General features: G+C 39.9%; 1 protein-coding gene across 5 annotated transcripts; it reads left to right on the forward strand.

The window, feature by feature from the left end:
• Positions 1-981: 981 nt before the first annotated feature.
• On the forward strand, positions 982-23,189 carry LOC145479150 (zinc finger C3H1 domain-containing protein-like). 5 transcript variants are annotated; one of them, XM_081457422.1, is made up of 26 exons: positions 982-1,498; positions 3,053-4,109; positions 4,625-4,917; positions 5,461-5,541; positions 6,217-6,257; positions 7,266-7,298; positions 7,585-7,660; positions 8,687-8,862; positions 9,182-9,298; positions 9,679-9,864; positions 11,071-11,278; positions 11,932-12,055; positions 12,800-13,304; positions 13,831-14,292; positions 14,988-15,262; positions 15,557-16,108; positions 16,423-16,630; positions 17,272-17,824; positions 18,103-18,407; positions 18,852-19,108; positions 19,693-19,963; positions 20,060-20,160; positions 21,554-21,655; positions 21,926-21,965; positions 22,231-22,293; positions 22,478-23,189. In XM_081457422.1, exons 1-26 carry the CDS (start codon positions 1,090-1,092, stop codon positions 22,595-22,597), a joined length of 6,615 nt encoding a protein of 2,204 aa, XP_081313548.1. In that variant the 5' UTR covers positions 982-1,089; the 3' UTR covers positions 22,598-23,189. The 5 variants fall into 5 exon arrangements, with proteins under 5 accessions (XP_081313548.1, XP_081313546.1, XP_081313545.1 ...); XM_081457420.1 differs by having other exon boundaries at positions 19,693-20,160; XM_081457419.1 differs by having other exon boundaries at positions 22,231-23,189.
• The last annotated feature ends 1,137 nt before the right edge of the window (positions 23,190-24,326 follow it).

Raw genomic sequence — 24,326 nt, forward strand, 5'->3', positions numbered from 1 at the left:
CCATACAAACATTTTCAGAAACGATTACTCAGTACTGCTCTTCATCAGGCGAAAAGAAAACCTTGAGCTAAATTTAGAACAAGACTCCAGTAATTCAAGCTCTCCGTAGTATAAAGGAACATTTTCTCATTTACTAATTTATCTCAGGTTATGCATTTTTCATTGTCACGTTTCATCCAGTCACGTATTCTGCAGAAGAATTAAAATTCCGAAAGTAAAAACATTTTCATTTTGACTTTCGGCGAGTCCGGAGACATTGGGAACTTGCTACTAGTCTGAGGTGGATCAACTGTGCTTGTGCAATAACCGGTGTTTTAGATGACCATGCAAGTGTCATTCGTAGTCTTGACTGCTCTAGTAGCTGAAAGGATGTTCTTGTTGAAAAGATTACTCTCAAGAATTATGTAGTATTACACCTCATCAGAGCACGGATAATGCATTGCCTCTCGAACAGGGATTACCCAAAGCAACTTAATTAGATTACTTTACCTAAAATCAAGTTTGGACGTAGACTTGCCACAAGTCGACCTTCCCTTGTTAGTCTTGTTCATCTCCCCCTAGCCCGCGAAGAGGAGTTTTGTCGCCCTATCCGCGCCTAAACTGCGTAGCAGAGCATCATCGCAGTTTAATCCGCGCCATAAGGTCATATTGGACTTTGGAACAATTTAGACCCCTTTTTAAAATCAAGCTGTTCAGTTCAAGTTTTTAAACGTATCTTAAAGAATAAGCTTTTAGACAATTTTGTAAATACTCCCTAAACTTCATTTATTTTTAGTATTTTTCGCGACTACAAAGTTTAGATAATGTTGTAAATGTTTTTTTTTTTTTAAATTTGATTAATTTTGATTGTGTAGTTATTAGTAACTTAGTAATTTAAGTAATTGTTCCCGAAAAGCCCCATTGGGGAGGTAACAATAAAGTATGTATGCATGTAAGGTCTCATTTGAGAGACTGGGGCGGAATTTGGAAATCTATTTGCTAAGACTCATGGGACTGCGATGTTAATGGGGTGTGCAAAATGGCGGCGAAGGAATTCATATTCAGCGAAAATGAAACGGGAGTTCCTGGTTTGCCTCTTTAGCGAACGTGATGGCGGCAGAAATTGGTGAAGTAGAACTAGAGGACGGGGAAATCAATGATTTAGAGGATGGCGAAATAGACGAAGATATACTTCATGTCGCGGAATCGAAAAACAGTGTTTTCTTGCCTCTAGAACGTCGCTGCCAACGCGACTCATTTGTACGTGATCAACACTTAAATGATAATTCCTACGCAGAGAAAAACCGAGATTTCGGTTTTCAGGGTTCTAGCCCTCCACCTGACAGGTGGGAAACTCGCGGTGTGTCTTCTTCTCGGGGAAGATTTCCGCGATCCCGCGCAAGTACAACGGTGAGAGGAAGCAGAACAAGAAGAAGAGGTTTTCGTGGAACTGGACGACACATAATATCCACGGGACGAGGCAAAGCTTTCCCTGCGAAGAGAGGCAGTACGCGTTCGCGTATCCTTTGGTACTTCATATTTCAGTTTTGCACAGAAGTCTTGTAGTAGGCTGATACATGTAGGTCTTTGATCGTAATTATTGTAACTTAAATGTTACGGCAACGCCATCGTTTTGTTGACTGGTTTCAAACAAGAATGTACATTTCTATTAGATTTCAAGAGATATGGTTGTGCATGTATATTTGTACCAACTCAAGGTAAACAGATCACCCTGAAAATCAGTTCAGTAATCAAGCCATCAAAGGTGTCTTGAATGCTCTAGTGTTGCGTCCATAGACTTTGTATAGCTTTTGTTACCATTTCATACATGTAGAAGACTCAATCACTTTGATATTGCTGGTTTGCTTGTGTATGGTTGGTCTTAATGTTAGCATGCTGGACTTCGGGTCAGGTAATGTGACCTTGGCCTGAGTCATTGTGTTGTGCTGTTGGACAAGACACTTTACTCTCACAGTGCCTCTCTCTGCCCAGGTGGATAAATGGGGTAACCCGAAAACACTGACTCCCGGTCCGCAGACCCCCACTATGGACCGGGTCCACCAACTACCTATGGACCGGTCCACGGACTCCCCCGATGGACCCTCTCTATGGACCACCCCCCAAAATATAATAAAATTAATAAATAAAATATTTCAGTTTCGGGTTGTCTAATAGATTACTCGTGACAGCGAAATTCCGAACGTTACATTGTAAAATATGTAACAGACCTGGGTTCAGGCTCGGGTGCAATTTAAATCATTACACATTGCTATTTCCTTTGCTGTGGCCATAAGATATACGAAAGACACGTATGGGGAAGCCTCCGGGAAGCCTCGAAATTTGTGCTCTTTCCCCTCGGCCATTTTGTTCAGCCCATTTTCCTGTGGGTTCGTGAACTTGTTCCAGGCTTCCCAATTTGCTCAGCGGAATAACAGATACAAACAACAATTAACAGCCTAAAAATATATCTTCCATAGCCAGATTGAGCCATGAATGGAAGGTAAGAACTTTCCTTCTTACCATCGGCATCTCCTTACGCTGAAAACAGCTTTTAGGCATTTTTTTTGGGAGGGGTGGGGGGGGGGGGTTGGGATGTTAAAAACCTGAGTCTGTTACATTTGCGTAGTGTAACACTTGAAAAATCTCCGACACAAGTCTGAATCTATTAGACAACCCATAAGTGACATCTTTATTTATTACTTTTACACTATGTTAGGGTGGTCTGTAGAGGGGTTCGTAGGGGTAGTCCATGGACCGGTCCGTACGGTAGTCCGCGGACCCGGTCCGTTGTGGGGGTCTGCGAACCGGGGGTCAGTGTTTTCGGGTTACCTGAATAAATGGTTACCCTGTGATGGTTTAGAATCATCAACAAGTCTTGCAAGACCTTGAGTGGAATACACGTGCAAGGAGATCACTGCATGCTGCCTGGTTGTAATCACTGTCTATGTCGCAGATATGTCCTCAGCATATGAGAACCTTTACATATAAGTTGCTGGGAACTCAAAAGATGCCAGCTTGGACCACTTTTAATCCTTTTTATTGATCATATCCTTAATAACACTACTATATACAGCCTTTCCTCAGAGACCTAACTTGCCACATCCCCCTCCTGATGAAAGACTAAGGCCTCCATATATTGACAAAAGAGTGCTACCACATCCTGATAATGAAAAAGAAAGGTTGCCATATTCTCTGCCTGACATCCGATCATGGACTCCACACCTTGAAGAGAGGGGGCAGGGTTATTCTGATACTGATCGGCCAATACTGCCACATACATTCCCCTTTGATAGGGAGAGAGTACCTCTCATGGAGTTGGAAGACAAATCCAGATCATCACATAATGAAAAGACAAATTCTGATCCTGTAGAGCTCGATGAACAACCCAGAAGATTACTATCTCCTTTGGATGATGATGTTGATGATTACAGGATCTTACTGCAGCGACATCGTCTTATTCAACAACATCTTGCTGCTCTTGAGAATCAAGAAAATTCAACTTTGGGAGATGATAATATCATTGACGACACTTTTGTAGATATTCCAGTTGAGGATACACAATCTGATTTGTTGCTTGAAAAAGAAAAAAACTTAGAAACATTTAGTGATCACCTTGGTCAAACTTACCAATTAGATTATAGGAGGCAAGATGATTTCCAGTCACATGAAGATGTGAATTTAGCATACTTTGAAACCAGCAGTGAAACTAATGATTTTGATAAAAGAAATGAACAAATGGATAATGAAATGTCTGGTGAAACTGGGACACCAAAACCATTTCTGCCATTTAAAATTAAACCACGCTATGGCAATGTTCCTTCTATCAAAGAATTGAGCCAACAAGATCTCGAACAGAGGAAGGCAAAGCAGCAAAGCACAACCAAGGGTAATGGTTCAGAAAATAGTCAAACTCTGTCACAGAATAGTAAAAGAGAGAATCTTTCAAAAGTCAAGAAGAATCGCAGAAAAAGGAAAAGAAAGGTATCACAAAATGCAAGACAGAGTAACATAAACAGTCGACCAGTTGGAGCTACTGCATCCAACCAAAGCTCACATGTTGATCCTTATAATGAGCTGGAAGCAAGGCTTCTGTCTCTAGCAGGAAGCTCTGTTTCAGTCGAACCAAACAGGTATGAAGAGTTGAAATAACATATCAAACAGCACTGACTTTAAGAGTCAGTCATAAGCAGCAAACAAGTGGGATGGCATTTTATTTGTAAGATGATCTACATGTACAGTAGTGTTGATATACTGTAACTACATGTAGACCTTACTGGATCTGAGTTGAATAGCATCAAGCTGGACCTAAATGAGAAATTCAGATAGATTTCTAAATAATGCACACAGTAAGATGTGACTTAGGTTCATGGTGATAATGATGAGTTGGTGTTATACTGTAAGCTTCTGTGTCTTAACTATAAGCAGTGACTTTTCTTCAACATTATGAGGAACTGATCTTGGTCTTTGTGGAAGCCATTACAAGTGTAAGGTGGCTTGCAATGGATATGTACTAGTTACATGGATAGTAGAGATGATTCTAGACATCCTTTGTTGAGAGTTACAAATTTAGAGTTTCTTTCTTTGTTGAGGGTCATTGCCAGAGTTTCCAATAAGTTTCAATGATTTGCTATCAATTTATTTTTAGAGAGGATGCCAACAAAAAACGAGAAAGACGTGAAAAGCTCCGTCAGTGGCAAGAAAAAATGAGTAGGGAGAAATCTTCAGATCTGAGAAATCAACAACCTGGAAACAAAGGACGAGGAAAAAAGAAATTATCAAAACCAACCAAAGATGACAAGAGAAGGTCTAGCTTTCAAAGTATGAAGTCAGATGAAGACCAGAAAGACAGGGATCCACACAGAAGGACAATGAATTCTGCCATCTTTGAGAGTGATGACTACTTTGAGATACCCATGGATGTAGAAAGTGATTCAACAGGTGAGTGGAGAAATGGAGCAACTGTATTATTATGGCTTTATATTCCAGGTGTAATACTGTTTATAAGAATGGCTTCCATTTGAGTTTCAAATGTTTGGTTACATTCAGTTTGCTACAGTGTAGGGGATTAGTTTTGAAAGAAATTGACTCATTCCACACTCAAATGATTTGGCATGAGTGGAAAATCAGGACTTAGTTAAATACATGTAGAGTCTGGTTTGAAATTATTTTTAAAATGACTGTTCAAGGAATTGTACTTTGTTTTGCTGGTAATAATAACCTTGCTACAGTAAGACAGATCAATGTATTAAAAAGTTTTATACACAAGTCATAGAAGTACGAGTCCAGAATAAATTTGCAGTCATACTCTGAGTTCTTTTTATTCAGATGTGTTTTTTGCTGGAAAACATTTGTCAGTTAACTATTTATTGAGATGATTCCATTAGTTTAGGTTAGTACTTGTAAGTGTGAACTACATGCAATGTATGATCAAAAGGATGTGTGGCTGAATGCTAAATTCAGTTGCTCTGTATCTTTCTTAAGATGGCCCAGCCCTTCCATTGATAGATGAGTCAGCTGAAGATCTCCCTCCACCGCCGCCCCCATTACCCAGTGGAGACCCAGGTAACTACAGTTGTAACTTACCCTAAATATTAGTACATGTAAGCTACATTTAGTAAGTTGTATGTAGCTTACATGTATTTAGGGTAAGTTACAAAACCAAGGTAATCTTTCTAGCCAGTCACAAAAGACACTAACAATACAGTCACCTAATAAAAACTCGAATTAAGTAATTAGACATAGCCAATGCAAAGCACAGGAAACAAGTGTGAGTGAGTTATGATTGGTCTTGGTTTGACCTCTGATCGGCTGAAAAAGTGGCGTGAACCTTTTTAAGCCTGTTGTGTTTTGTAGTTGATGCAAGACCTTTTCAACACTCAAATGAAAACTGCTCTTCTGAGCTAAGCAATTGACCTAGAAAAGGTCTTGCTATTTTGTCTTCCAATCAAAAGTAAGATGAAAACAAATCATGACTTGCTTGCACACGTTTTCCCTTGCTTTGTGCCGACTACATGTTATTACTGTGATTTGATTTGATTTGATTTGATTAGTCCACTGGATTGTCTTTGCTACAGTGGTGACAACCTGTTGATTAGCAGGACAAACTTCACCAGTAAAGTAGTTCATTTACGTGTGTGCTAATGTACAATGTACATGTATCCAGATCAGTTGGTCTGTTTTATTACTAATACTATGATTAGCCTGTACTGTGTTTTCACTGTCTTTGTCTTCTTACAGCAACTTCTCTTTATGTTGAACCTGGGCAACATCCTGTAATGGTGAGTTCATGTAAATCAGTTGTCAACATTTTCAGCATGTTCAATGAAAATATTCCACTTTGTGTTCTCCATAAGGTTTATTACACTGTTTAGAGCAGTTTTCATTTGAGTGTCAGAAGTAATCAGGCAAATGTAAACTGGTTGTGCTACAGTTCGAGATTGACTGACTAGTCTAACTGGTAAGTTATTGGTTTGGGTTTTTTCAACACTCAATTGAGAACCGCTCTAAGGCAAATGTGCTTTAATGTCAATTCATTTCCCTCAGCTGATCAGCTTCTTTGTTCTTGCATCTTGCATGTCTGACTTTGTATTGGTAAGGAGAAATGAGCTCTATGCAAAATCATTGTTACTCATGATTGTCAAAAGTAGCCAGCTGCCCAGGAAAAGAGCTTTCTACTTAATTCATGATCTCAGCCCACTATCCTGCTGGGCTTATTCTTCCAATTCTTTTGAAAAAGATGGGAAAATCTGCTACATAATCTAACAATCATTGCAGCCACCTTGAAAACTTTGTGATTACTGTAGCTCATATAATTGAATTCAAGAGACATCTTCCATGCTTTAGCACTTGGCAAAGTTATCTTGTTGGTGTCTTTATCAGCTATTTCTGATTGATTCCATTTGATTTGGTCTATCTAATATTAGGGTAGGGTGCAAGATATTCTATATGTCATACATTTTCTTGTTAACTGTCCCTGGCCCCTCAACCCTTCATAGATTTTAATCATTTGGTAAAGTGACATGGAACGCATCTTAAGCTTAAAGACCTAAAGGATGTTAAATGTTTATCATTGAGAAATGATTATGCAAGTGAGCATAAGATGGAACCCATCATTGTTAGTAACTGTGGATTTTCTAATGTGGCTGCATTCAGCTTTAAGATTACTGTACAATACATAACGTATGATCAATGTCTTCAATAGGTGTAAAACAATTACTTATTTACATTGAGAAAATACGGGTCCATGCACACACATTTGAGAGAGCTTCTGCTTCTTGTCTTCACAGGTGTATCCTTCAGGATATTTCCCCATGGAACAGGTTGTTATTTACATAATTTACATGTTACTATAGAAGTACACAGTAGAGTAGTGTTTTTAATCATTTCACACACATGTAGTTTATTTTGACCAAATTTCATTTTTCTCTCCATAACTTTACAGAAACATGCTGGATAAAAGAATGATTAATAACCTTCTACCCCATTTACTTTGGATTGTGGTATTGCAGTATTTTTCATGCAAACAAGTGAATCCTACTATCCATCTCAAACTAGGAAATTAAAGTCCTTAGATATAATATTATGATAATGTTATTATTTCCACAGAATTACACTGATTGGTTGGGTGGTGCAGTGCAGATAATGCCAGCAACACATGATGACCAGCAGTTTCAATATGGAGGTATGTTAATCACAAAAAAAAATAATCTGATGAGTAAATAAATTAAAATGTTTAACGAGGAAGCCACATCAGCTGTACCTGGTTTTCTTGTGGGTCCTCCAACCAGGTTCAATTTGAATTGGAAAAGTTGGTTTTTCAGGGGGGTGGAAAACTGGACTAACAGGAAAAATTTCTAGGGGGAAAAGCAAGAACCAATAACAATTTCAACCCAGAAGTGGCACCACAGGGCTGTCAATAAGGGCCGCAACCCGTAACACCTGTTACAGCTGAGTATGTTTGATGGACCCTTGATGTTTTGGGTGAACTGGCCGATAGATGATACAATTCACTCATAAAGTAACAAGTTTGCTATGGGTGTGAAGATCAAGGCTACAGGTGAATTACTGTAAAACTTAATGACAGCCCTGTATTAGGCCATAATTTGAACCAGGCCACATCGGTGGGAGGCAAACATTCTCACCACTGTGCCAACCCTGTTCCCCTAAAAGCTAGATATTGTCCTGTCATAAAACACATCAAGCTTCGAGAACTCTAGAGAAATGTAAGTACTCATGGCACACACTATAGCTATAGTATCTTAACAAGAAAGGTGAACATCATCACCAGAATTTAGTATGGTAACGTCTGCATTTCATTTATGAAAGTGTAGCATTGCACATACTTGATACTGTTTGAACAAAATATCTGGGAGTTTGTTTGAGCAGTTGTTTGTATTTTTGTAGCAGTCATTGCAAAATGCCCATGACCAAGGTGTAGTACTTGTAAATACAGAGAAGCTGTTAAATTGTGTGTTTCATGTTGAATATGATGTGCCTTGCAAGTGAATATGTGAAAGACCATATGCTGTATCCTTAAATTTCACAGCTGCTTAAGTTGTTTGTGTAACTGCGAGGTCAATCATGTCTTCACGATGTGCCTTGTTAAAGAAGCACCTTAGTTTACTTCTCCAATGCATGCAGATAAAGTGACACTCTACTACACAATAATATCATAATTGAAGTTTGGGATCATTTTGTCTTGTTACAGAATTTGCAAGCCATGAATCATATCCTGCTGAGATTGAACGAAATAATGAACAGCCACCGGGTGAGAGCAGGGATGTGTCAAGTCAGGATAATTCTGATGAAGATGATGAGGCAGCCCTTAGGGAGCAGCTACTGAAATCCTTAGCAGTTAAACGGAAGACTAAACTGGATGTTGGGGTAACTAGAAACTGTGATCATTACAAATGTATATCATGAGTTCCGGTAACTGGCAGATTTTTCCATCCAGTAACACAACTGTGTGATGTAAGCTATGTTGTTGAAAGAGCACTTTGGTGGAATGGCTCATTAATGGAACAGCTCCAGGTATCCCAAATTGTTTCAATAACTGTCGATAGGAAAGAGATTTTGTCTCATGTAGAAATATATGTTTATTTAATACTGAACGACGTTCTATGTTTGAGTACAGAATTAAAGGAACTTACATGTATACAGCATGCTGATAAATGTCAGTTGAATTGACTTCTTTCTATTGTAGAAGGATGCAAGCTCTTCAATAAGTATGTCAGTAACCAGAAACCAGAGAATGCAGTCGGCAAATACAGCAGCTAACAACAGAGTGCATCAAGCAAAACAGCAACAGACTTCTAAACAGGTAAGTACTTGTAAGCTTTAAAAATTCCTCTCCCTCCCACCACCACTTTACACATTCAATTGTTCTAATTTGACTCCCTGTTCTCTATGAATTTAATGCATCTCAACAGTCACAAATCCTTCAATTTTGCAATGCCTCTAAATTTGAATTGGTTTCTTCATTGTAAGTATTGTAGAGTATTTAAATCCTGACAAATGATTTTGACAAGTCCTCAAGTTTCCTAGCCTGTGAACACAGACAGATTTCCCGCTTTCATTTCACACTGCCAAAAATACCATTGCAAAATTCAGCATGAAACAAAAGCCTGAAATCCATCTGTGTTAGCAGGCTATGAGTTTCCTTGCTCGATGTTTAACCCTTGCATATCTTAACACATGTAGGTATCATTTGTCGCACCTCCCAAGCATGATCCTGTGGTGATTAAGCTGGGTGAGGATTCTGACTCAGATGAGTCAGATGCGTCAGATGCAGAACCCGCCAAAAAACCAGCATCTAAATGCTCTGGAGGTGGAGGCTTATTTGGAGGACTAGAAATGATGATCAAGGAGGCTCGCAAGTCTGCTGAGGTAACTTAAAATGTAACTGCATTCACCCTTTATTCACCAGAGTGGCCAGTATCAAATTTGTTCTAAAATAACAATTACATTTTTTGTTACATGGCTTGTGTTTGAAGCTAATATAATGTGTACTCTGATTGGCTAATTCTAAGGCATTATTCTCTTGTAATGCCCAAGGGCTTATTACAGGCTTGCAAAAACAAAGCAAAAAGTCCATATAATAAACAACTTATTAACCTCCAATGTTTGGTCTTTACAGGAAAAATCTCAAATGTCGACTTTGCCGTATTGACCTTGCTATCGCTTGGTCAACATGGCAACGTCTTGGTTTGAGATTTTCCCTTAAAGACCTCACTCTTGGTTAAAAGTAGTTATTACTGCAGCTTTCAATAACATCCAAACTCTGAAGTTCAAAGCTAACTAATGATCACATTTCTGGCTGCCTTTGATCATAATAAATTTCAATGACAACCAAAGATTCCTGAAAAACAAGAGGCAAAATCAACCAATCACAACCCATGGATGAGACCTTTTGAAGCTGTTTAAATAAAGTTCTGTTTCCTGAGAGGTTCGCTGAGATGATTGACAGTACTTAGCAAAACATGAAACCATTGACTGAGCAGAGTTTGTGTGTTGTTGAAAGGTGCAGTTATTGCAGGCTACCGCAATCCTATAAGAATGAATTATTATATGAGGTTGCCATTACACATGCTTAGCATGTTAGTAACAAATATTGAGTACATTGGTTTTCCACTGAGAATAAACTGGATGCAAAGAGTACAAGTTGATCATCTTTGTTTTGACCATTAATCGCTTAATGCCCCAAATATGGGTACTTCAAATTATTCCTTGTGGTGGTAATGACATTTTGCACTTTCTGTGAAACAAACAATGTACATGAGTTTCACATTTACACTGAAACATTAACAACATGTTAATCACAGAGCAAAGAAAATGTGGAAACAAACTCACAGTTACTGTATACGTATCCATGCCTTGATAAAACTTTCATATGAGTTACCAAACAGTTGTCATCACATTTTAGCACTACCTGAGCATGAGAAGGTGGCAAACATAAACACAGACATACAGTACAAGTACATGGACATGGACACGACTCAGGATTGCATAATTTATGTGCATTCTTTTGGCTGCTCTGCCTTCCTAGACCAGGGACTTTGAATGAAACAGCAATTTTATATCCTTATCGTTTAGGCTTCTAAAGTGAAAGGAACAGTGTCACCACAGGCAACCGATACAGAACACCAAGACAATGAAGAACTACCACCGGAACCAAAGACTCCAGATGCAATGGCCCACATGCCTGAACAAATGAAGACTGAGTACAAGAAGCTGAAGGAACAGTTAGCACTGCGTGAGAGTAAAACAAGGCAGCCACTTACTACTGTTAATCAAGAAAAAGGTACACTGTACATGTAGGAAAATGAACCCCAAACTACAGAAAATGTTTAGTTGTCTGCTTAATCCCACAAGCTGCAAGCTTAATTATTTATCATGTTTAAATAAAGGTTACTTACTTACTTACTCACACTCACTCACTCACTCACTCACTCACTCACTCACTCACTCACTCACTCACTCACTCACTCACTCACTCACTCACTCACTCACTCACTCACTCACTCACTCACTCACTCACTCACTCACTCACTCACTCACTCACTCACTCACTCACTCACTCACTCACTCACTCACTCACTCACTCACTCACTCACTCACTCACTCACTCACTCACTCACTCACTCACTCACTCACTCACTCACTCACTCACTCACTCACTCACTCACTCACTCACTCTTACTACAAGATAGTTCTTTTTAATGCACATGTACTTTATTGTAGATTCCCATTCAAAAGCAAAATTGAAAAACTGCATCAGAGAAAAAAAAACTACTGAACATTTAGTGGCTTTTGATTGAATTGCCACCCATTGCAGTTTCATGCACACTTCTAGAGATGCTAGAAACAGTACTGGATAAAAGTATAGCTTGTACCTGCATGGTGCCGGAGTGAAATGACAGCTAACTGTTAGTTTTCTGATGTTCTCTTTTCTAGTAGACAGTTCTCCATTGGTAGAATCTGAGGATCAGGTACAAAATGCGACAAGAGATGACGACAGTCACTTGAAAGATCTATACAGTTTTGTTACAGGCTGTGAAGAACACTTGTCCAAACACAAGTGAGTTGTTATCTTGTTGTCTTAAGGACAGCAGTATTTTTAGTATGTCTGTCTGGTACATCATTTTTTGGTGATTCAGTCTGCAAAATTGAAACTCTGAAATACAATACGTGGCAAATTCATCCTGCGAGCTCAACTCCAATCTCATCATTCATATGTACTCAGCTAAATAATGTGCTGCTGCATTCTGCCACATTACAGTAGTTGCTGTTTATTGTCTACTATAGTGAAACCCGTATTAAGTGGACACCCTTGGGACTTTCACTAGTGTCTGCTTAATACATGGTGTCCACTCTAAACAGGTTCTAATATTCATTACACAATATTGGTGTGTAGTAAAAGGTAATTATTAACCCTTTTGTAACACAGTTTAACACGGTGTAAGATCAAAGACTGCTCAATGCTGCACAATGTCCAATTAGTCAATGCATCAATGTGGAATAATCTACTTAGCTATAAAACGATATCACTGAACAATGTTAAAGGAGTCTGAGCCGAGCTTTTAGAACTAAACAGCCCTTGAAGTGTCCGCTTATTGCGGGTTTGTGCAACAAAATGACTTATCTTGGTTTCTGTGTCCGCTTAACAGGGGTGTCCGCTGAATGCAGGTTTATTTTACAGTGAATGTGAGAAGAAAATTTAGGGACACAAGCTGGTGTCCACTTAACAGAGGGGGTCCGCTTAATACAGGTTTAATACAGGTTTCACTGTACATGCATGTGCTTTTTTCTTTTCTTGATTTAGGAAAGTCATTGAGAAAGACAAAGGCATCCTGAATAAAATGGTGACAGAATTGATTGCCAAAAAGCGATCCCTTGCAGCCCAGGAAGAAATTGTGCGCAAACTTCAACGGGAACTTGAAGCTGCACAGAAAGTTACCCTAGCCAACAGAATGCTTGTAAGCAGGCTACAAAGTAAGACAAAGCTGGTAAAGGAGAGAATCGGGGACAAGCAGCTGGCAGCAAGTAATTTTGAAGAAGAGCTTTTAAGAGCTAAAAGTATTATTTCGGCAGTGAAAAGAAAAATGCCTATTGCAGGCAATACAGGATCTGGAAGAAACAGTCCTCAAGTCGAATCATTGGCTAGTGTCAGTAATGAAAACCAGAAGTTTACAATCACTTCTTCCACTGCTCAGGAAATTAAAAACTCACTAGATGCAAAGCTCAACAAACTATCCTCTTCAACAAAGCTGGAAAACAGAGAGAAAAGGAAACTGGAGGGTGCCAGTGAGTCTTCATCAGAAGAAACTGTAAGTTTCTTAGTTTCTTGACCTGTCATTTATTGCTAATATCGTTCACTTTAAGGTTAACTATGTGACACTGAAGATATAAGCTACGTCATGCATGTATAAAATTATTTGAACTGCATAGGAAGGAACAAAGCAGAAAGAAATGATCATCAGAAGTTATCCTCTCACAAGGGATGCCGTCATCCAGGAATTGCCATTTTCAGGAGGTGCCTCTTTTAAGAGGTGCCTTCTTACATGTGGCTTTTAGGAAGTGTCCACCTCAGAAGTGATTGGTTTCAAGGTTTTCTTTGTAGGGGACGTCCTTTTCCAGCAAGTGGCTGTTGTGATAGGTCCTGCTGCTTGGAGTTGCTCCACTGTTGACATTATATTTTAACAACCCTCTGCTCTTCCAGTCTTCTAGGGGGAAACGTGTCACTTCAAATTGATACACATAACTGTACTTCTAAGTGTTCTGAGAGAACTCCATACAGTTACTGTACTGCTAGTCAAAAAAAAATTATTACAAAGCCTTGTCATTTTTCACTAGGTGGCCAAAAAACAGAAAGGTGTTGCTCAGGGAAGCCCAGTTTCATCAGCACCCAGCACTCCGAGGAAGTCCGCCACAGCTGAACGTATTGCTCAAGAAAAAGCCAGGCTTAAAAAACTGGAGCATGAGCTGTCAGAAAAGCTAAGGTTATATTCACACAGTAGACAGGAGGATGAAGGGAAAAGCCATTCTTCAGTGTCACCAAAGAAACCATCACAAAATAACAAAGACATTTTTGATGTCACTGGAACTGAAATAGAGGAAAAACAGCCTGGTCCAGATGCTGCAATTAGTGATAATTCAACTCACGCTTTATCAGAAAGACAGGATGTGGATTCAGAGCAGAGTAATCAGTTGTTAGAAAGACAGGGAGCAGTTGTCTCAACTAAAGATAGTGAAAGTGCAGAGGCAATGGAGTTAAACATCAATGCCCAGCAAATGGAACGTATCAGAAAATTGCAGGTGAGTGTCCCAATGTATACCAACTGTAAAAGCCAAAGCTACATGTACCAGGAGTTGTATTTTGCACCCAAGTTGTCTATGTTGTATTATATATACAGTGGAACCCTGTTAATCGGGTCACCAACAGGTCACTGAAAGCTGGCTGCACATGGGGTTCTTGGAATAAGAGAATGACTGACTGAGCTTTTGTTTGGGCTAGAATTAAGTGGCCACAAAAATGAGGTGGCTGCTAACATCCTCTCCAGGGGAAGTAGACTGAATTTCTCCTAGATACTTCATGCTATGGAACCAGAGATGAGTGTTGGCCTGATTGACCACCAGGCTGGAGTGCATGATAGAAAAAAAATCTTATTCAAACAGAGAAAAACAATAACCAATTTTAGTCTATACTGTGGAAAAACAGTGTACATGTATCATTCTACTACTCCCCAGCTGAAAAATGCAAAACATAATTATAGGTACACCCCTTACCTTTGTTTCCCTCCTTCTCTACCTTCTTTAATTGGAATTGTTGGCAGGAACTGATTTAGTCTCTGCAAGAAACATACATTCCTAGATACGGACAACTGTAATACTAGACACCATTTTGGGGAAAGTGGAGGAGAGGAATTACCAGCCTGAGGGCTATTTTGGGAAAGCCTATCACTTCTATTTGAAAAAACAATTTGCTAATTTATTTGCACAACTATTCTTAGGCTGAGAAGGAAAAGAAAGTTCCCCAGTTTTCTGCCTCCGATCTTGATGACATCCCATTAACAGCTCATCAGCGCTCTACACTTTGTGTTTGCTTGCCCTATGGCTGTGAGCTTAAAAGCGTTGTGACAGACCAAGACGCTGGCGGCCTGTGTGGAGAGGAACACAAAGACACCAGAACTGTAACAAGAGTGATCACCAGAGGAGATGGTGATGAAGTTTTGTTATGTCCTTTGGAAAAGTACCAGAGTCAGCTATTGCACTTGAAATCTTACAGGTAAAAATGTAACTGTAAAATGTAGTGTTATTGGACCAAGACAGAGTCAAGGTCCATGAACCCCCCAAAAGTAGTCCCTATCCAGCCATCTTGACCTAACAAGCTTGGTCAATAAAGGATTTATTTATTATATGGAATAAAGAATGCCCCCAGAAAATGATCTTTGCTCTTGGTACACAGTGCGTAATGCCTGCTCAGTTAGCCAATCACAGTGCAGGATTTGGTTCATTTTGCCCACTCACGGAGCTATTAATCATAGAATAAAGAAAATTAAAGCAGCATGTTGTTTTGCAGATTGAGCCCATATTTCAGAATCCAAGGTGGATATTCTCTAACATCTCTCACATTCTCAAACAAACTGAATCCTCTCTGGCCTTTGTGCAACTTTGACCTGCAAGGCAAGTGTAATGATGAGGACTGTAAATTCCAACACGTCATTACATGTAAGCTTTCTCAGGAAGAAATGCTCCAGGATCTGGCCGCATATGACCCAAACCTCACAGTGGATTGTAAAGACTCGAAGGAAGTGCATGAGCATGTGGAATGTTTCACAAAGGCTTTTACAAAACAATACCAAGGCAAGATGTCATGGGATGAACTTTGTATATTACTGGTTAATGAAGTTAGAAAGCACAGGAAAGGGAGTGGACCTTTTAATGTTTCTCTTCAACCTCGAGCCTGGCAGTTGCCACAGACAGAAAAGAGACAAGTAGAATACATGGAGGATGACAGTGCAGATGACATAGGCAAGGGGATTGTTTTCTCTAGGAAAGATCAATTGTATGATGCAGTTTCACAACCAAGAGAGGCTGTGAGAAATCAAACAAGGCCTGCTGGTGAAGAAAGGTGAGATAAATGTCCTGCCTTGATGGTCTAGACATACATACGCATGCAGCAGTCGTGTCTGCTTTTTGTAATATGCAGTACTTACAACAATTCAGTGTAAATCATTACACTTACAATGTAGTTAATACTCTTCAACATGATATTTGCAAATACCAAAGGAGTGGAAATACTTTAGTTGCTTTATGCTACAGAGTTCTGCCACAAGCTCTGGCTGTATGCGTTACTTGGTCAGATGCAGACTTCACCTTAATCTCCTTATCTTGGCAGACATTGTACATGCTGAGTGTAATGCTCTATGCTTTCCTTTTTTACAGTCAAGAAATACGCTACTTTTTGGAAGAGTACAATAACATTGAAGCTCTTGAAACATCACTGGAAGATTCTCCTGGTGACATAGCTTTGTGGACCAAGCTAGCTAGGTTAAAACTTCATCAAAACAGTGATGATACCCATGCTGAGAACAATATTAGGCAGGCACTCAGCACACTTGCAAGGGGATTAGAAGAGAATGCACAGTCAGAGGTGTGTTGATGAGTAGTAAATAGATGTATGCCACATTTGGATATGTTATAACAGCTATAATATGTCAAATGGATTCTATGTGAACTCTGATTTGCTAAGAAACCATGTTATTTAAATTCACCATGTTAAAAAGAGTTGAAATCTAGGTTGCTTGTGGGACATAACCGGGGCCATTAGAGTTCTCATCTTTTGTTTTGTCTCTAGAGGTAAATAATTGTTTTTCACACATATAAACCATTTAATAAAGTGTGTAAAGAGGCTAAAACTATGGACTATTTTGTCAATGAAATAGCTGATACACTGTCTTTTATCATTTACACAACTTAATGGAGGTGTCATAAGGTCAAAATTGTTTGACCATGGCCAGTTAAGACCGGTACCAAGTATTTCAGTTTAGCGAGAATTGAACTTGATCTGGTGGAAGCTCGTGGATGTCCCAGGCACCTAACCTCCATTTTGAGAATCAGTTGTGAACTTTGGGTTTACTTTTATACCACAACCACTTTTGCCATCATTCTGAGGGGAGAGGGGTGGGGTGGGGAAGGGAGGAGTAACCATGTGCATGCTGTGCCTGATTGTTACATAAAGTGAATGGTGATGGTTTTCTTGATGGTTTTCTTGATGTTTTTTTTTTTGTACAGGAATTGTGGTTAGAGTACTTGGAGCTGTATTCCTCACAGAGCAACAGAGATGAGCTCAGAGAGATCTGTGACCAAGCTGTGGAATTTTCACCAACCTACAGTGTTTGGTGGAAGTACCTGGAGTATTCACAGACATACCATGACAAGAGGACAGTTTGTTTACGTTTAATTTCCTTCCTCACAGGGAACCCAGGAGATGCAGGAGAATTTCACTCCCACTGTATTCTTGAAACACTGCTTTATCTTGTACAACTAGAACTTTATTCTGGACATTACAAGTCAGCGCTGGCTGTGTTTAAGGCAGCTATAGCTAAGAAACCCAGCAGTTGCAAAGAGGTCCCGGAATTGTCCAACCATCTGCTGCCTTCTGACTTTTGTTTGGCCTGGTTGGCATATATCCACGTCTTTGAGTTTCACCGACTTCCTGCTGCTTGGTTTGATCCCCGGCATGGCAAGCCGTCTAGGATGGTCACAAAAGAAGACTTTGTGTTTCCATGGAAACCATCTCAACAATCTAGAGCTCCTGGGGAGAAGCTGCTGGTAATGTTTCAAGGTAAAGATACCGCTTTGCATTCCCTATCATTTTTAGTTGCCTTGCATGAAGAATTAACAGTGACTGTGACAACCTCATTTTTTTGGCCCAAATTAAAGCCCATTTATTCAGTGTGGCCAATTTGATCGTTTTCTTTCCTGGAACCTCTTGACATGATCTCATTTCAGTGCTCTAGTGGTTGCATTATAGAGCTGGTAAGTGGTTCCACTCTAAGAACAACACCCAAACATGTCATATTGGGATTAATTGACTAAGAGTTATCTTTCTCCTCGAATCAGATGCATTAAAAGCTTGCAGTGTCCTAGCAAAATCTTCCTCGGACAAACCCAGTATTTGCCTTCCATTGTACAAGAACCTCATCGCCCTGGAGAGAGCTTACGGCAGAATCGACTCTGCCAGAGGAATCAGCCGCCATCTACTGAAGGACAATTCCTCAGCGGTAGTACTGTGGCTGTGTCTAGCAGCCCTTGAAGACTCCACAGAGAAGAGCAGAGAAGCAGAGCAGGTGTACCTAGAAGCACTAGACAAGTGCAAGGGTCATGCCGAGTTATCGTACAGTGCGGCGCGGTTTTATCTGGAGCAGGTTAGTCTTCAGTTACGATCCTGTGGATATTTATTATGAATTGAATACTTTGAGTACAGTGCATGTGGTAAAGTACAATAGGCAAAAGTGATTGTGTTTTATTAGTGTCATGAAGCTTTGCTGCTGTGTCTTCTATGTATTGGTGACTGTATTGGTCTCTGGCTCCACGATAGGTTTGATAGCTTTTTTTTGGTTTCAACATTCTAACCACACTGAGTCTCAGAGTCAATCTCAAACTTGAAAACAGTAAAAAACGACCTATCATAAGTGAGTATTGTTAGAACAACGAATCAAAAGGTTGATTAATTTAGGTTGTTAGTTAAAAAGTGTGTTTCATTCCAAACTCCAAGAAGTGTCAATATTCAAAATCATTTTACCTGGGCATTATCAGATATAGTCTTTGTTTCTTATTAACCTTACGAAGTGCTTGTGCCTTTCCAACAGAACGAATCTGAGAAAGCAGTGTCAGTTCTTGTGAAATGTGTTCGTCACAAGTTCGCAGCAGTGAATGCACCACAGGACAGTCAAACACACAGCTTGGCCACTGTCTCTTCAGATGACCAAAGTGCCGATCCTGTGGCACTGTATCGCAGGCTGCTGTCACAGCCACTCCCATATGACTACAAGTGCCCTCCTCTGATGCCAGGTGTTAACTCACAGAGCCTGGGTCGAGAGAAGCTCTTTCTCTGGTTGTCTTACTGGTATGGGCTAATACATATGGGTTATTCACCAAGCGTGAGGTCAAGATGGCTGGGTATTGCATTTGGCCAAGTTCTTTTTTTGCATGTTTATGGACCAAGACAGAGTCAAGGGTCATAAACTAGCAGAAACAAGAACAAGCCCAGTTTCAGCCATCTTGACTGAACAAGCTTGGTCAGTAGAGAATTTAGTATAAATCTTTCCGGGAAATTTTTTTCTCGGGATACAGCAGGTAGTCCTGAGTTTGCAAATAGCGCCATCTTGCCCACTCGGGTAACCAATCACAGCGTAGGATTTGGTTCATCTTGCCTGCTCACGGAGCTAGCAGTATAATAAGTGAATTTACAGTGTATTTAGCAACAGCATTCTTCTTGTTCTATAGCATGCAGCGAGTATGAAAAGTGTGCTCTATCCCTTTACTTTTATTTGCTGTTGTATGGAGAGCTGTTGCTTGTTTTACTTCAAAACCTGGCTTCAGCTCGTGTGAGTCACTCGTGAGACTTGCGTTAGTTTAAGCCAGTCTTGAGAACATCTTGTAGGTAGCTTCTTGATTTCAGTTCCTGTGTTGCTTGGTTTTTTTTTTTAGCTTGTTACTGGAGATATCACCGCCAGCCACCTCCATGTGGGACAGTCTGTCTGCAGTGTCAGCATTTGAGACAGCTGTGCATAGTCCTCTGGAGAGACAAGACATACAAACGCTGTGGACTGAATACCTATTCTACCAGAGATCGAAAGCCTTGCAAAGCAAGCAGTCCATGGATGAGTTAATAAACAGGTGTTTAATGTCGGTCAGCACACACAGCTCCTTGCCTTATTCTTCAAGCGCTGTTTGGCAGGATTACAGATTTCACAATCAGGTTAGTCGTTTTCTCCTAGGGTTTTTTATATCACTTCAGTGGCATGCGTGGCGATTAAAGGAATGCTCATTCTCTTGGAGTGATATATCTTTGCAGATCATCAGTATATCGTTAAGCTGCCATCCACAGTCCTCGTGGTCATCTGTCTTTAAAACTTACTTGAGGCTTTTTCCTGGGAGTGTCAGCTTAGCATTGCGGTACGTTAGTTATAATAGAGAGTTGTAAATAAAAACAAGATAATACAAATCACTTTATTTGATGAAGTGTTGAAGTGTTCAGCACCACTGTACTAATAGACCTTTTTCGACTGGGCGGTTTGTTGCCCCATTTCAAACCATGTGATGATACTCTTGAGAATTCTTCCATATGAACAAATAATTTTTAGATGGATAAAAGAACAATTCTCTAGATAATATCACGTGGTCTGTAATGGGAAAACAAACCGCCCAAGCGAAAAAGGTCTATTGGGGACACTGAAATAAACAAACAAAAATTGCAAATTGATCGTAAACTTGTTAAAAATCCCAACTGGTTGGAGGCTGACTAGTTGGCTATTTACAAAAAGTGAAGGAGTTGAATCTGGGACCACCTAACACTATTCCATCTATAGTGGCATGGAGGAGGATTTGAACTTGAACACTAGGTTACGCCGCCTTCTGTTATTTCTTGAGGAGACGCCTTTCACTTTCAAAGCAGGCATTTCCAATGTCGTTGCTTTCCGTTAAAAATGACTTTTTCAGGATTTTGAACATAGTCCAGTGTTTCAGCCAGAAAATTTTACTTGAGAGCCAAAGTGGCCCCTGAACATCTTTTTTTGGGGCCAATTTTTTAGGAAAGGGGCCAATAAACTGAAAGCTAGAGGGTTAAAATGCATCAGGGTACCAAGGAAAATAAAGCAGTTTATTAGGATCTATGATAAAATTTAATAGTAAGTGCTTTTTGAAGTGTTTCTACTCAATAAAGTTTCTTTTGAATCAGATACTAGTATCAAGGATCCGTGCATTACAAGAGAACAATCCTTAGGCATACATGATGCAGTCAATGATCAAGCGTTTGCAATGCATTATAGGGCGATTTCAAACACGGTCAGCCATTTGGAAGTTTTCCGATGTGAGAAGAATCAATACAGCAAAGCAAAACGACGGATTGACTTCTCTTCTTATGTTGAATGTTTTAGAAGCAAAAGAACGACATAATTTGTGACAAAATAACCGTTACTGATCGTCAACACAGAGAAATGTAGTCACCATTATGCCGTATTATGGCGACTAACCCAGAATTTTTGGTCGCCAAGGATGAAATGTTAGTTGCATTGGCGACCGTAGCGATCACAATTTCGAGTCCTGGGATGGCTTTTGAAATATTATGCCTGTGTTAAGCCTGCAGTCTTGTAAAACAAAAGGGCCAAATTGGCCCTTTTTTCGTTTTTCTGGGGGCCATCTCTGATTGCAACGCGGGATTCCCGCAATGGTGCGCTCTGGCCGAAACACTGATAGTCTATATGTTCTACCCTCTTGTAGTAAGATTTGAAACTGGTAGCTTACTTGCCGCCATTTGTAATATTTAACTGAGTAATTTGTTTCTCTGCAGGGCTTGCAAACACGAGATGGAGAAGAAAAACCTCGATCAAGCCAAGAGGATCAGTGCTCATTTCCTTTCGGAAAATCCCTACAGTATTAGCATGTGGAAAGTGTACCATTCACCGACTCTGTGCATGTTGCATATTGAACTAGTTAATGACAGGTTAAGCCTCTTGATGAAATAATAACATGGCATTTGCAAAGAATACCTAAGGCTCCTTTGATTAAACATTTCTAGGTAACATGGGAAAGGCAGCATGTTTCCTTTCTCACTAAACGTATCTTTAAATTAAGAACCATTTTAATTCTCTCATCAATCACAGATTTAAATGACTGTCTTCCCCTTGTCTTGTATTTTTTCCTCTGCTTTTCTTCACAACAGGGCCATTTCTATCGAGCTGCAGAGAAACTGTGTCAAGGAGGTTAGCCTCTTTTTATTCTTATACTCTCGATGTTTAATTTGGGGCGTTCAACAGGTGTTGTATGAGTATATTTGTAGTACAACATCAAGTACGCGCATGGTCGCATTTCCTGAGCCCGCAGTTCTTGTTGCGATGCCTGTTGCTAGGTAACGTGACGTGTTCTGATGGTGACAAGCTAACGCCACACTTTTTCCTCGGGAGTGATTTATGGAGTGATTTACGTGATGTTTCAGGGTTTAGTTGTTTGATCATCTCTGTTTCTTAGGCACGCAAGATGTACCAACAGGCCACCGAGATTTTACCATTCGCCGCAACTCTTTGGAAAGATGTAAAGTTCAACGACATTCGTTTAAACCTTTGCTCTTTTATGTTTTTGTTTGTTTGTTTTTGTTTTGCTTTGTTTTTCTTTTTCCTCTTTGTCTTTGTGGCTGTTCTCATTGTTTATGTGTTTTCCTTTGTATGTATTCTTATTTTTGAATTCAGGTTTTCATTTTCTCTTTTCGTGTTCACAGTTTTTGATGTTCGAGCTTGCTCGGAGTGGCAATGGCCGTGCTGTTCAAGAGATTCTGGTTAATAGTCGGCATATAGGTGTCGAACTCGAGGAATTTTTGAACACTCTCTTGGGCAAATGAGAGTGTTCTAGTCATGTGAACGCAATCGTTGCCAGACTTAACTGTTTTGAAAGGTACGATTGCGAAAATTGCCTTGCTCAAAGCTTGTGAGCGGGACATACACAGGACTCTGTGTAAATGAACTTTTGGTCTCAAAAAAAATGTTTGGTTACAGTTAACTCCAGCTTGGCAAGGTAGGCGTTATTTTAAATGCACTATCCGTCCATAGCGAAGGAAGCTACTTATTTATAGACTGCTTCAAGGGTAATTTGTGTTGATTAGGATAACAATGATGGGCCGGACAATCCCAAATTGATAGTAAGTTACTTGAGTGAAAATTAGTTTTCGCTGCAATGTCGCATTTTTCATAAATTTTTTGGCTTCCACCGGTTTTTTAAAGTTTTCTTACCTGTGCATATATACTGTAGTATTTTTCTTACAAAATGAGACTGTCGCCTGTACGAAACGATTGGTGCAAACACTAGTGATTTAAATTCTTATGACAAACTTCAGTTGTTTGTCAGCAGTATATGAATTGATTATTTTTGATGGCTATTCCCTAGAGGTATATTGCTATAATTTATTAAAGAAAACAGGAATAGATTGTTTTATTGTTCTGGTATTTTGATTTATTCAGTACATTGTATTCGTTTGTTCATCTGTGCTCTGTTTGTATGTCTTGCGTGTTACGTTGGTATGTCTCGGTTTCAAGGCAGTAGCTGGCTGGGGTTGTAGTTCAACTACGAGGGTACTCGTTAAATAAGTAGCCGGCCGAATGGTTCGCTTCCTACCGGTTCAGTTTCTCCTGTTGTGTTCTTTAATTGACAAAATTATTATTAGTGTCTTTTTTGGCTGTTGTTTATGCTGCTTGGTGTGTATTTAGGTCTTTTGGTTGTTTGTATTTTTGAAGTGCTATTCAATGAATAGCTCTAGTGAGTACATAACACTTTATGTGAGTTCCTTTTGTTTGTTTATTTTGTTCTTCATTCAGAATACCTCTTAATGCTTACGTAAGCACTATAAATCCCCATTTCCCATTTAACGAGTACAGTCTGTAGGTGGAAAATGCAAGTAGAAGTAGAGATTCTACAGTCGGTAGTCAGTCTAGCAGTCAGTCAAACAGTCGTTTAATAGTCAGTCAGTTAGTCATCAGACAGTCAGACAGTCAGTCAGTGAGTTACTCAGTCAGTCACTCAGTCAGTCAAACAGTCATTTAATAGTCAGTCAGTTAGTCATCAGACAATCACTCAGTGAGTCACTCAGTCGTCACTCAGTCAGTCAGTCAGTCAGTCAGCAAACAGTCATTCACTCAGTCAGTCAAACAGTCATTTAATAGTCAGTCAGTTAGTCTTCGATAGTCAGTCAGTCAGTCAGTCAGTCAGTCGTCATTGATTCAGTCAGTCAGTTATCTGTCAGTCAGTCAGTCAGTCAGTCAGTCAATCAGTCAGTCAGTCAGCCAGCCAGCCAGCCAGTCAGTCAGTCAGTCGTCACTCAGTCACTCAGTCACTCAGTCACTCAATCACTCAGTCACTCAGTCACTCAGTCACTCAGTCACTCAGTCAGCTTACAGTCAATGAACCAGCCAGTCAGTCAGTCAGTCAGTCAGTCAGTCAGTCAGTCAATCGGTCGGTCGGTCAGTCAGTCAGTCAGTCAGTCAGTCAGTTAGTCAGTCGTCAGGCAGGCGGTCAGACAGCAGTCAGTCTGTGACTTGGGAAGTTCGTACAAGCATTGCAATCTTATTTGGTTCATC

The sequence above is a fragment of the Orbicella franksi genome, chromosome 2, assembly GCF_964199315.1.
Source record: "Orbicella franksi chromosome 2, jaOrbFran1.1, whole genome shotgun sequence".
Classification (NCBI taxonomy): Eukaryota; Metazoa; Cnidaria; class Anthozoa; order Scleractinia; family Merulinidae; genus Orbicella; species Orbicella franksi.

What these genes read in the sequence shown, in the direction of transcription:
- LOC145479150 (XM_081457417.1), top strand. Translation starts at nt 1,090, where the DNA reads ATGGCGGCAGAAATTGGTGAAGTAGAACTAGAGGACGGGGAAATCAAT. An exon ending in GCTGCTGGTAATGTTTCAAG is followed by an intron (nt 17,825 to 18,102) that starts GTAAAGATACCG and finishes TCCTCGAATCAG; the next exon opens with ATGCATTAAAAGCTTGCAGT. An exon ending in AGAGAAACTGTGTCAAGGAG is followed by an intron (nt 21,966 to 22,230) that starts GTTAGCCTCTTT and finishes TCTGTTTCTTAG; the next exon opens with GCACGCAAGATGTACCAACA.